This window comes from Corythoichthys intestinalis, chromosome 20, assembly GCF_030265065.1.
Source record: "Corythoichthys intestinalis isolate RoL2023-P3 chromosome 20, ASM3026506v1, whole genome shotgun sequence".
Taxonomy (NCBI): domain Eukaryota; kingdom Metazoa; phylum Chordata; class Actinopteri; order Syngnathiformes; family Syngnathidae; genus Corythoichthys; species Corythoichthys intestinalis.
Genome location: NC_080414.1, coordinates 37,676,027 through 37,690,002, shown reverse-complemented (window position 1 = coordinate 37,690,002; position 13,976 = coordinate 37,676,027). Strand labels below are relative to the sequence as shown.

Below are 13,976 nucleotides of genomic sequence, written 5' to 3'. Positions count from 1 at the left end.
AATTATAGCAAGTTGAAGCTAATTTAATTTCACAGCAGCAGTATTTCGCAAGAGCCCGAGTGTCGAAAGAGAACGCCACAGAGACGAGACTGTTGAAATTATGAATTTAAAAACATAATAAAGCAAATGTGACACACAGAAGGGCTTGCTAAAATTTGTTTAAATATATTGTTCTATGTAAATCAGCCAAGGTAGCCCCCTTCTGGCCCCCTTTGCAAAAGGTTTGGACACACTTGTTTAACTTCTTTCACTTGGTACCAGCTAAATATTATTCAAAAAATAATGATGGTGGAAGAAATAAGCATCTTGAATTTGAAACTGTATGTTGTCGGCGATTAGCCTCGCAATGATCTTAATTGTGGTTGTCAGCCCAAAACCCTCTCAATATATATTAAATGCATTTTACCAGATATAAAATGACTACTACATAATCTGTGGTAATCGTTTGGAGCCCAGTTTTCTCGTCGAATTGCAGTAGTCCATCTCGCTCTCCTCTCCGGGTCTCTCGGAATACGGTAAAACTTCAAGTCTCTCCATCTATCTTCTCTGTTATTGCAACCAACCGCCACACACGCCTTCACCGTTTTGATTATTAATGTTAACGAGCAGAACAACACGCCACAATAGGAGGAATTTACGTAGCGGTAATGCGTCAACATGACGAGTTGACGGACAATATGGCGCGGAGACGTGGTTGTGACGTGTGAGTAGGGTCTATAGCTTCACCTCCCTAGTTTATTTTCAACTTGCTCCCCACGCCTCCTGGTGGTTGTTTCATGCACAGAAACTGTATTAAAAGATTAAAAAACATTACCAAACATTTTTTAGGGTCTGCATCTAAATTATACTGGAAAATAATTGTGTGAGGCACAATTCTCACTTACTGTTAAAGGTTCTCATTTTCCTTTGTCAGTGGAAAATCCTTACCAATTTTGAATTTTGTCAAACGGATCTATCTGAGCCAGTTTTAATAGTTTTCACTTTACTGAATTGTATGTCATCTTGATTTAATTTGCACACGCTTCTTGCCCAATGACAATAAATCCATTTTGATTCTGATTTTGTAGGTGGGCATTACTTTGTTCACAGTATCTCACAGAAAGTCTCTTTGGAAGCATCACGAGGTAAGCAGTGATTTTCAATTTATTTCAACACAACTTCATGTAAACTGACCACAGTTGTTCTTTAGGTCAGGGGTGTCAAACTCGTTTCAGTTCGTGAGCCACATTCAAGGCAATTAGATCTCAGCTGGGCCAGACTAGTTTATATCTTTTGGCCAAAAAAATTACCTCACTGGCTTCTGTTGATGGCAGTCGACATCCATCCAAATTTGTTATGCTCGCGAGTTTTCCCTACACAAGGCATGCACAATGGCAGTACACCCGTATGCTGTATAGTCTACGTACCACTACTAGGGTAATACAAAGACAGTGCTCTATTCCACATACAGTGTGTGTTGGAGTTTTGTTTCATAAATAAAAGTGTCTGTGTATTATAGTGCAAATTCCCAAAGCTACACGGTGAAATGACACACGAACACATTTGAAAACTAAAAGATCCAATAAGCTTCGGTTTAACACAAGTGCCCGTGACAGGTTAAAAATAATCTTAAATAGCATTATTATGTGAATTAAAATCAAATTTTGAGACAATTTGACTATATACAACAATTTGGCAAAGCGCAGATGACGACAGATTAGTCATTTAATCTGCCGTATAGCCCCGCCTGTCATTATAGCGCTCTAGCGTCCCCACCTGGATGATGAAGTCGGCAGAGTAACGATTTCAGCTGATTTATAATTCGGCCCGTTGAGGGGAAAGATTCAGAACAAGGAAAATGCGACAGAGAGTAGCAAAGGGTCATCAGTGTTTTACTCTCTGTACTCCAATATTTTTACAGGATATTCTTTTTATGTAAGTATTTTTCCCCAATTGCTAAATCAATTGTACGGTCATGACAAATAACAGTCTTGTGCTAAATGGAATATGAAATATTAAAAATGTGTTTATTCAGTACAATAGTGCATAATTACTGCATAATGGTCAAAACTGCCCACTTTTTGCACCTCCCGAATGATATCTTATGCCACCGGAGTTAGGTTTCAGAGACTGAGGAAAGAGCGTAAACAAAACAGGAGGCGTGACATCTAGCCAATATGCTAACCCGAACCGAGCGGCTTTTCCAAGTCTTTTTCACGCCTTTCGAAAACGAAAAATCACACAGATCTACGCCGACTTATGTCACAGACGGCGGCGAAGTTGATTGTCTTCTCCTATATGCATGTGTGATACATCATTGGAAAGCTTAAAATCTCAATTTTCTGGGGGAAGAAAAGTTTTGAACAGGAGGGCAGCAAAACCCTAACTGGAGGTGAGAGCATGAGAGAGACAGAATTGAAGACGCCACGATTTTAATGAGATATTATCGCGTACTTACTTCCTTTCCAACTGCTTTTTCAGCCTTGTCTGTGTTTTTCGCCATAAATACGTATTTAATCCCCAATGTTAAATACACTAATTTTTTATGTGTTTTATTATTATGATTTATTTATTAAAAAAAAAAAAACACTCAACCACTCAACAACACCCCCCTCCTCACCACCAGGGGGTGCTGTAGCACCCCAGTTTCCGCAGCACTGTCACGTCCTGTTGGTTTGGGAGGATTTTTCGATCACTGCCTTGTTAACTCGTTGATTGCCATTGACAGTGATAGACATCCAACCCATTTTGACTGGGCAAATGAACAAATGTAACTGCAGACGCAAAAGTGAGCCAAGTGCAGTGTGTACGTGCTTTGTCATCACAAATCTATGGTTTTACAGCGTCAATGTCAAAATAAAAGCATTTAATTTTGTATGGATGAGCTACAACGTGCGTGTCAGGCAGAACAAACTCCTGGAGCGGGCCATACATTTGACACCCCTGCTTTAGAACAGCCATAAAACCTCAACAAAAAAAAGAGAAATAACACGGTACATGTTTTGAATTGAATCTGAATAATGCTTATTGTAACTTCTCTCAAGTATTACCTTCACATGGATGGCCGAGGAAACTACGAATTCAAACCCATCACGGAAGAAACTGTGGAGTATGGCTCTTAACTCCCTAGCAAAATTCATCGGTCTACTCATCCGCTCAAAATTTGCAATGAAGACAGTGGCTACGACTAGGGCTAAAACATGCACTAATGGGGTGTTAACTTAGCGATGATTTATTTGTTCACTTTCTTCCTCCTTGGGACCTGTATTTAGTTTTTTTTTTTGTTTTTTTGTTTGTTTTTGTCTAAATATGATTTTAGGCAAAGTATCAATTGCACCCTATATTCAGTTTAAAAAAAAACACTATACTGCCAAATGTATTTGGTCACCATGTTGACTGTCCTACAACGGCTTCAACTATTCTGTGGAGGCTTGCTCCAGCTGTTTGGCCATAAAGGAGTTCTAGACCTTGTCAGTCCCCCCAAAATGGTTTTACCTCACAAATGTGCCTCTGAAAGAATCGTCGAAAACGCTCTCCTAACCCATGTGAAAAGCCTTCCCAGAAGAGTTGAAGCTGAATAAGGTGAACAGCATTCATGAGAGAGTCATGGAAGCAGCAATACATTATACAGTGGTACCTCTACTTACAAAATCGGTTCTGGAGGTAGTTTCGTAACTTGAAAATTCTGTAAGTAGTGACGCGTTTTCCATGTTAATTCTGTAATACGTTCCAAGCTCCCCAAAAGTCAGACATAAATCTTGTATAAGCATCAAAATATGTTACAATTAGATTATTGCACAATAAACATAAAATCTGAGTTGTGCGCCATGTAAAAAAACAAAAATAATCAAATTTGATACACTCATGTAAAGCTGTCGAAACACGAGGGGCAAATGAGGAGGACGCTGGGATACACACATACAGTAGAGGTCCCTCTCAGCCAATAGCGTACCGCACGAATGCTATTTTTAAACAGTGATGTCGCATAGTAAAGCGGAAGTGGGACATTATAGACCCGCCCTCGCATAGAAACCATTATATTTCTGCTACTTTTCTCCAGTAATCTTTCAAAAAGGAACATGCCGATCAAGCAAAGCTTATATGGAACTTGTAGAAACGATTCCAGACATTACGACATATGAAGGATGTTTTCTTCATACGTTTCCCGAGACCAAAAAGGAAGGAAGAAAAACTTACGCGGACGTTTAACACCAGCAACGCGAAGCCATTCACATTTCATATGCAGTAAACATTTTGTTAGGTTTGCATGGTCCTTCAGAGGACAAAGAGGTAAACCATTTTGATATTTTTACTTACTTTCGACCTGGCGTTTTGCCGTGCTGCTTCTGTCTGACAATGAATGACCTGAAAAGAATTAAAATGGTATCTGACTGCCACCGTTACCTTTCTGTTGTAAAAAAACAACTTCAGGGGAAGTGTAAATAAATTATAGAATTAAGATTTGTTATTAATGGAAAAATTGAAAGTGTTCGATGGCTGTCAACGAGTAGGATTTGTGATCGCTACACAAAAATAGCAATGTAAATTGCCCAAAACAACGGTCAGAGATGTAAGACAACCAGAGGATATAATATATAAGATAGACAGGGCATATGGTGGTAAAGGATCGATTGTTGAAACAGGAGAACGTCATTGCCAGTGGCATAAGAAAAAGGTGATAAAAAAGCTAAGGCTAGGCTAAGCTTAGCTCGGCTTTTTTTCAGCCCTCGACACTCAAGCCATCTATTTAACTGAACATTTGTATGTTCTTCCACATCTTTACCAGTGAATTTGGCACCAGGCGCATCCTTTTCGAACAGAATTGATAGGTTTAGCTCTGTCAACATCACCTTCGTACACTATTTCCATTCATTTACTATTGGGGACAAGCTCCCGTTTACCCCCCCCCCCCCCCCCTTAGCAACATTAGCTAACGTCATGAATATTAATGAGCGGAAGCAGGGGTTAATTTGAGCCGGATCTTGCCGGAACAAGATCTGGCACCTCTTGATTTTGGCCTCCCTGTGTTCCGGGACTTGTTTGGGCAGATCCGGCACCTCTCGTGCATAGAATATTATAATAATCATAATAATAATATGAAAAATGTTAGGGGAAAGATGGAGAGGACTCTTTGATGGTTTTCTCAACTTTATTGTGGCAACAATAAGAAAACAATAAACAAAATAACAGCAGACTGCCGCCACATTCGCAAACTTTTGCCTCTCGTCTCCCCCTCGCTTCCTACTACTCACAGCGCTCCAGTCCCAGCGTCTCTTAAACGGACCGTGCATAGTGTCTTGTTTTGAGCTTTTTGTTGACAAAGGTATCGAGCACACGACGTGCTGACAACTTTCTTAATTAACACATGGAGCTAACAGCAGGAACACAGCTTGGGGCTCTCGGCAGGCTGTGCCTCTATCTCACTCCTGCATCATGTGACCAAAACAACAGTAACGTTGCGTGCACTTCAGGGTGCCTCTGAAAACATTGTATCAGAATATTCCAAATAGTTACGGACATTACAGTATAAAATAAAATAATAATATGCATAAATTCATTTACAGTACAAATCCCAATAATTGCATGTTGTTTATAAAAATTTAATGTTATTTGAAAGAGTCGGAGATTTGTTGATGCAGTGAAAAGCTGGACCAACAAATCATGCCCCTGACATAAGGAACATAGGAACAGACTCACTACCCCTTTATCAATCCAAACTCAAAACTATACTGTATAGCATATAGCACATCCATAATAATCCCCGATTTCTTTGTGTTTTACGGTTCTGCTCGTTACTTTCATGCATAAAGAATTTTGTTTTGAATGTTCTATACTTATTTTTACTGTTTTTAGTCTTTAATTTGTCTAATTGTTTTTTAAATGACTGTACAGCAACCTTGAGTGCCAGAAAGGTGCCTTCAAATAAAATGTGTTATTATTATTATTATTATTATTATAAGAAAGAAAAAAAACTTGAAATTTGCGGCACCTGGGGGGCAAGCATCCAGGATCAAATGGTATTTCAACATGCCAAAAAGACAGTTGCATTAACTGTCTTTTTTTTTTTTTTCTTTTCAAAAAGAAGGAAAATGGGTCGAAACGAGTCAGAAAAGCACAAAGAAAGAAAAAAAGAAAAGTCCCACAGCATAGCAAGTAGACCTTTGCGTTTTGTTTTCAGCACCGTTTTCTGCATATGTTGCGGGACCTGTGCCCGTGTCGTTATTCCTGTGCTGTCATATGTACTCTGTGTTCCGGCACCTTATGATTTACCAATTAAGCACTGAACGGAAGTGACGTGTAGCGTGCGGTACGCCATTGGATGTCAGCAATGCTAGGCAATAGCCAATGGCAGAGCAGCAAGTATGTTACGTTCAGTAAACTCTGGGAGCTGCAATACCAGCCATACTGTATTTTTGCCTTTCGCATCCTGAAATTTTTTTCGTAACAAGAGGCAATATTTTCCTGTTGAGGTGTGTCTTAACCTGAAAATTCTTTATGTGAAGACGTTCGTAAGTAGAGGCACCACTGTAACTTAATGGCATAAATTCATAATCATTTATTGCTGCCAGGTGACATCAATGATCATGTTCCATAGTGAATTTTGCCAAGGTGGTAAACGGTTTAAAGCTCCTTCATTCATGTTTGTGTTTTTTTGAGGATTATTTCTTCTTTTGTAATGTAGGTACAATTAAATCACTTGCTTAAAAATTGACCTCAATTAATACATGATTCAGAAGGGGGTTTTAGATGGGTATGTATATGGAATGTAATGAGATGATTTCAGATTTTATTTGTAACTTTGGATCTATATTTGACCCAAAGGTGGGCAAGATTGTCTTTCCATTTTGTTCCTGTGTAGAATATTATCTAAATAAACAATCCTCACAATTAAACCACACACCACTGTGTTCATTTGTGTCACAAAAAATCTGTGCCATGTACAACACACTCTATGTTCAATGACAATTAATGATGCCGGGTGTAGACATGGCCTGAAAGTCCGGTAAGGAGATTGAGGGAGAGGCGCAGTACATCTCACATGAGTGAAAAGACCCAAACACTGCTAAGATGCATGCTGATGTACTCCATGTTAGTGATGGGTTCAGCAACACCAATGGAGCAATCCGTCTTCCACTTTGAGAAAATCGCGTGACCGATGCATGAATTCATTGAACTGTGTTGACACAGCCAAGACGCAGCAAACTGTTTAAAAGGAAGCTCGTCTGTCAAGGCAGTGGAGCAGCTGAAACAATCCACATCTCAGTTACTTCCTCGTTGTCTTCGTGCTGTGGAAAATGGACCAAACACAGGAAAACCGCAAGTTGTCAGCCATGTGGGACAATTTAGATCTCATTGGAGAATAAGGTATTTATTTAAATCTTCACCAGGTTTGTCTCAGATTTTTGACTTGTCATATTCCATTGAAATATCATTTTAAGAGCATTATTTTTTTGCAAGTGGAATGTCACATTTGTACTTTTTTTTTTTTTTTTTTTTTTTTTTTTTTTTTTAAAACCTGTCCCGTTCAGCTGTTTGACACAAAGAATGGAAGTCTAAGTGTCGGGTTGGTCTGAACAGTTTTAATGTTTCACATTGAGAGTATGACATACTCCCACTGCGATCATTCAACATGCCTCGTTTATTATGACAAAGCAGCGAACAGGAAGGGTTTTTGAGAGAACAGAAGAAACGAAACACAAGAAAAGAAAAAAAACAAATACATTGAACGCCTACACTAACTATGAATATGTTGGCGCTATCGTCAGCTGGATGTATTTCTAGTTGACACCATGTGGGGGGCCTGTTGACTAGGAAGAGGGGGGTAGTCTTTAAGGTAAGTGATTGGGAGGGGTGAAGTGTACACAAATCAGCTCTGTAATCTCGAAACCACTAATTGTGTGAATCCCTTGTGAGTGTAAACCTATCTGCAACCGACCCTACGCTGCCAAATGGCGGCACCGGGGCCCCCCACCCGAGCGCGCCCAATCACATCCATCACATTTGTACTTTCAACCAGTCATACACAAACAGTAGCCACCTCCTCAATGCTGAGGCGTTATTGGGCCAATCATGAGAATGAAGTTTCTCATACACCAAGGCTAATCACCTAAGCCATAATAATCATAAGCCATTTCTTTACTTTCCAACATTAGCTTTGTTGATAATTTATTTAATTAAAGTGCCTGTGACAGCATAAAAAAAATCTTAAATAGCATTATTATGTGAATTAGAATAGGATTTTGAGACGATTCGACTATACACAACAATTTGGTAAAGGGCAGATGACGAGAAATTAGTCTTTTAATCTGCCGTTTGGACCCGCCTGTCATTATAGACCCTACTCACGTGACGTCACAGCCACGCCCCCGCGCCACGTTGTCCGTCTTACTCGTCATGTTAATGCATTAGCCCTTCATAAATTCCTCCTATTATGGCATGTTTTTCTGCTCGTTAACATTAATATTCAAAATGGTGAAGTCGTGTGTGGCGGTCGGTTGCTAAAACGGAGAAGATGGAGAGACTTGAAGTTTTACCGTATTCCGAGAGACCCGGAGAAGAGAGCGAGATGGACTGCTGCAATTCGACCAGATAACTGGGCTCCAAACGACTACCACAGATTATGTAGTGGTCATTTTATATCTGGTAAGATGCATTTAATATATATTTAGAGGGTTTTGGCCTGACAACCACAATTAAGACCATTGCTAGGCTAATCGCCGACAACATACACTCAGACGTTGTGAATGAACTACCTGAAAATATATAAGGGGATAATAAGACAGTTGTCATACGATTAATTTACAATTTCACTATTGAGGTCCAAAGCCAAAAAATAAATTCAACTAGGGACAATCTGGAGTAGTGCTATCACTCTTCATATTTATTACATATTATATATGTATGTAGTGAGAGTGCGGTCGCTAAACCATATAAACATTAAAAGCCCTAGCTCCATTGACAAATGACATGAAATACATTAGACTTGACAGTGGATGTTAGCAAGAACAAAAGATTTTGAATTGAAAGTTTCGTAACTCACCTTCCCAAGCACAAGACAGATTCCTGCCGAATTTTCGTGGACGAGGACCTGTTTCACCCAACCAGCAATGAAGTATTTATAAGTTTTTCCAAACTTTCGTGAGAATAGGCTGATTTTGTGTGGACAAGATAGTTGTAAATATCAGGGAAGCAGATGTCAGGCAAAGACGGTGAAGACAGCGGGTCGAAAAACATCGATTTAGGCATCAAATATGGATCTGGCGAATGGATGAACTGAAGCTTTTCCACATAACGCCTTTTATGCAACGCATCCAATGAGTTTACAGCGTCAGATAACACCGGGGCTTCCATGAATTGCTGTATAACTTGCACGACTAATTGAAAACAATGAGAATAGGTCTAAAAAATACGGACAATATGGTGGCCGGATACAGCGACACGTCATTTTGTGACGTAGGTGAGTAGGGTCTATAGCGCACTAGCGTCCCCAGCTGGAGGATGACGTCAGCATTATTTCATCTGATTTATAATTCAACCCATTGAGAGGGAATATTCAGAACGAGGAAAATACAACACAGAGCAGCAAAATGTCATGATTGTTTCAATCTCTCCAATATTCTTACAGGATATTCTTTTTTCGAAGTATTTTTCCCCAATTGCTAGATAAATGGTATGGTCATGAGAAATGTCTTTTGCTAAATGGAATATGAAATATTACAAATGCATTTATTCAGTACAACATAACAAAATTACTCTGTCCACTTCTTGTGCCTCCCGAACGATATTTTATGCCACCGGAGTTAGTCCGGCTTTTTTCATTTCCTTGCCATTTCGGAGAGTGTAAACAAACCAGTAGGCCTGACAGCTAGTTGTCTTCACTGATCGGCAAACCTCAACCCCCACCCCCTCGGCAGCGAGCAAGTTACACTTCGTCGATTCCCTGCTGCGGACAGGAGAGCTTGTTTGCCGGGGAAGCAGCTGGAGAATGACCGCCGATGTCGGAACGGTCGTCTGCTCGTGGCCAAGCCGAGGAAAGCGCATTCTCGGCGGGCACGCAAACAGGACCGAGTGGGCTGGATCGGCCAGCCAAACCGGCCGACGTCCGAGCGGGGCGGTGCTCACAGCCAAGCCGAGGAAGCGCATTCTCAGCGGGCACGCCTATCATCGGCCGTGTGGCCTTCTCGGTGGACGGAGTATTTTCACCCACAATTTGGAAGCCATCTCCTTATTAAAACGTGTGCCATCATCCCAGTATTTGACATAAAACATAAAGCTAACTCACCTCACAATGGTCACACAGTTGTCGAACTTGTTTTGGCCATTATCCATTAACGAGAACTTTTTGAAACCCAAAAAGGCTCACACACCTCTCCCTGGTGCAGCAACAAAAGCCTGCAGCACATAGGGCTGGCGTGATGCGAAAAATAAACGAAATCCGTAAAATAGGCTGAATCCACAGTTGTTCTGCATGCTGTAGTGTTAGCTGTATACTGATAATTATTGCTGTCATTGGCACTTTAAGCTCTAATTTATTGTCCACTTAATTTTTTTCTCTGATGGCCTATTGTAGCAATTGACGAAGTGGGGAATCAAGGAGGTAATGCAACTGTAGATGCAATAGCAGAAGTGCAACGATACCTGGCACGCAAAGCAGATACTCTTCAATACTGGAGGAGCTAACGGACATATTATCCAAACCTCTTTCAACTGGCTAAAGGATTCTTGTGGACGCTGACATCGTTGGTTCCATGTGTGTGTGTTGTCCACAGCAGGATAAATTTGGAAAGAAAAACAATTTTATAAACAAAATTTTATCAGAAGTCTGCAAGCATTCTCATTCATGCTTAGATTTTCACATTATAATTACTGTTCACATAGTATAAAGATATGAAATAATGCAATAGGAATGCAAAGTCAAATGATTTTATTACATGCTAGGTCATCAATTCAGTGTCAGTCTGTTAAGTCGGTTGCCTGCAGGTTAATGTCCAGCAGGTGTCAGTATTCAATGACACAGTGTGTCACTGTGTTGATACGCCTCATGAGGCCTCAAAGAAATTAGAAAGAAATTACTCCACGTACAATATGAAAATGTCATGCACTGTGAACATAGGACAGAAACTGTCGCATTTTTGTCTCGTCAGACAAAAATTGGCATGTGTCATGTTCTAGTCTCCCAAGCCACGTTCTTAGATAGTCATCGAAATATTTTCATTATCGTCATTGATGACAAAAACAACATTGGGTGAGAGGAATCTTTATATTCATTCATTCATTTTTCCGAGTCACTTATCCTCACGAGGGTCACGGGGGAGCTGGAGCCAATCCCAGCTAACTATGGGCAGTAGGTGGGGTACACCCTGAATCGGTTCCTTTATTACATATAAAAAGAATTAACATTTAAGAAATGAATTCAATATATGTAACAGACACACGACACATTCTCATCGCATGTTTTTTTTTTTTATTATTTAGCTCAACCTAAATCCTTATTCAAAAGTTGACTCTCTTCCTAAGCCCAAAGATTGGCAAACCGTTGCCATCCACCTAATGAATAAATCCTTCTATTTTCAGCTTGTCAAATGTTGTTATTGTGCCCATTGGCGAAGAGAAATGTTGCGCAGCATACCGTAGTAATTCACAGGATAGCGACGTCGTCAACCTCCTTGCTCTGAAGGGGAACGTGCTTAAAAAACACCTTTGATCGCACAAAAAGTGCACTAGAATCTCCTCGATCATTTACACAGAAATGGCCTTTCTGAGACATTTAGAGGATTGTTCAGGGATCGAGCCACTTTTTGATCGCTCAATTGTTGCGATACGATCTCCATGGTATGTAGCAAGGCGTACGTGCCTTTATATACTTTGCAGTGGGACTCCTTCTTTTTCAGTTTTGAGGGTGCTCTTCTTGCGCCTGCAGCACACTATTATTACAACTGTTATGATGATCAGCAGCAAGATGAGGACAATGGCAGATGCGATCACACTGACTGAATAAACTAAAGGGGAAACAAAAGATTTGAGTTAATGACACATTCATTAATTAATGTAAAATACAGATCGACACAAAAGTACAATGCTTTCAATGTCCTTGTCACACATTTATTTACATGTGTCCGCCTACCCCACCCCCCCGCCCCATGAATTTTTTGACTTTACAACTTCATCTCATAATGGGTGTATACTTGAAATACAATTTTTCCAACATCCGATGTAAAATTTGACTCGTCATTTGTCTTGACATATGACCAATGTTTAAGCTAAGCTGTGTGCGTACGCAATCGCGCACTGCTTGCACATACTCGGCGCACAAGACAACCTATGCAGCGCACAAAATAAAATTTACCAGGAACATCTTGTGGTGTCACAGTTAGCGCCGCAGTGATGTGTCGGTGCGTTCGATACGGCAATGCGACACTCCCATTGGTGGTGAAAAGTGACCTTGATTCCTGTGCTGAATTACTGAAGCAACGTTCCTTTGCCAATCTTTGCAAGCGCTAGTGTTATTAATATACAATTTTGGAACTGATATTATCTGGTTAATTAGACCAACAAAATAGTTTTGTGTAATACTTTGCAATGTAACTCAATAAACAACAGGTGTTTAGCCAATAATACGATACTGTTCACTACACTTATGCTGCGCAGCCAATCATAGCATTGACAGTGTTGTGCATATGTGCCCTGCCCATACGCGCCATGCAAGTTAGCTAGCTATCAACAGTGCAGTGGAGTTAAGAGACACAAATGCTAACCCCTTATCATCGCGAAAGGAACGAGCATGGACATTACACTGATCAAGGCCAAAGTAAAAAAGAAATAAAAAAGAAATTAGTGATGCACGATAATGCATTTTTCAGCCGATACCGATAACCGATAATTTCCTCCTCGTTCCAACCGATAACCGATAATGTCAAGCCGATAATTTTATTAAAGATTTATGTAAAATTTTAAAGTATACACAAGAGAAAATATTGCTGTGCAAAAATAATATTGCTCTTTTTTTTCAACATCAAATGTGAACAAGTAGTAGTAGTAGTAAATTCCAACATCTAAATAAAGACAGATTGTCTGACATTGTGTAATGGTAAACCTTTGGCAACAATTACTTACAGAGTAAATACATAAGTTGCACAAAAATGGCTTTAAAAGTATGCCATTCCTAAAGTATAACATTACTACACAGCAAAAACACAGCTCCTTAAGACTAGTTAAAGTCCCTTGTTTTCAGTGTAAATCTATTGGAAATAAGTTAAATTAACTGCCAGCACTTCAAGTATATTTCACTCAGATTTCTTGAAGAAAAATGGCCAGCTGAAGATAAGATTAACAGCCTTATTTTAAGCAATAAATTATTATACATAATCCTAAAAAAAAAAAAAAAAAACCTTGTCAGAAATGTTCTTTATTCAAGAATATGTATGGTTCAAAACATTATTTGAAAGCAATTTTTTCATGATTTAGGTGAAAAATGACCTTATTTTTTTTTAGATGTTTGGGCTTAATAAGAACAAATTGCAATATTTAGTTCAAGTACCGTAAATTCCGGACCATTGAGCGCCCCGGATTACAAGCCTCACCCAGTACATTTTTAAGGGAAAAATAATTTTGTACATACATAAGCCTCTCCTGCCTATAAGCCGCGTGTGCCCACATATTAAACTGAAATATTTATAAAGAAATACACAGTTTTCCAAGTTTAAATACCATATTTTAACAAATCGGGTTATGATACAGCGCATGACTTACAGGTAAGGGAGGTGCGGAAGAGCAAGAGACGTGCTGTCGTTGTTGTTGCGGGTGTGTCTGTGTGTGTGCGTCGGCTGCTAGAGGCAGCAGTCGTGTGTTGTTCGACGAGTTTCCAAAATAAAGAATTGCAACCTAACTTAACGGGTTACTATTTGTCATCGTTACAATACCTTAACTTTTCTTTCCAAACAGCGCCAGCAACACGGCACTTAGCTGACTCCTCAAGCTCACTCCTTAGCGTGTCGTCC

The 13,976-nt window shown here is 39.8% G+C and overlaps 2 protein-coding genes across 3 annotated transcripts in view; one reads left to right on the top strand and one right to left on the bottom strand.

Moving 5' to 3' along the window:
- abcd3a (ATP-binding cassette, sub-family D (ALD), member 3a) overlaps positions 1 to 5,938 on the top strand; it is a 77,417-nt gene extending 71,479 nt beyond the window's left edge. The window contains exons 22-23 of the mRNA XM_057823896.1: positions 1,068 to 1,124; positions 3,024 to 5,938. Coding sequence (XP_057679879.1) covers positions 1,068 to 1,124; positions 3,024 to 3,101 — 135 coding nt within the window. The 3' untranslated portion in view covers positions 3,102 to 5,938. The remainder of the gene's footprint in view (positions 1 to 1,067; positions 1,125 to 3,023) is intronic.
- Positions 5,939 to 6,385: 447 nt separating this feature from the next.
- The window catches only part of f3a (coagulation factor IIIa), a 41,357-nt gene continuing 33,766 nt past the window's right edge, over positions 6,386 to 13,976 (bottom strand). The window contains exon 6 of one of the 2 annotated variants that reach the window (XM_057823899.1): positions 6,386 to 7,265. In XM_057823899.1, coding sequence (XP_057679882.1) covers positions 7,240 to 7,265 — 26 coding nt within the window. In that variant the 3' untranslated portion in view covers positions 6,386 to 7,239. The other variant, XM_057823898.1, reaches the window with a different exon arrangement.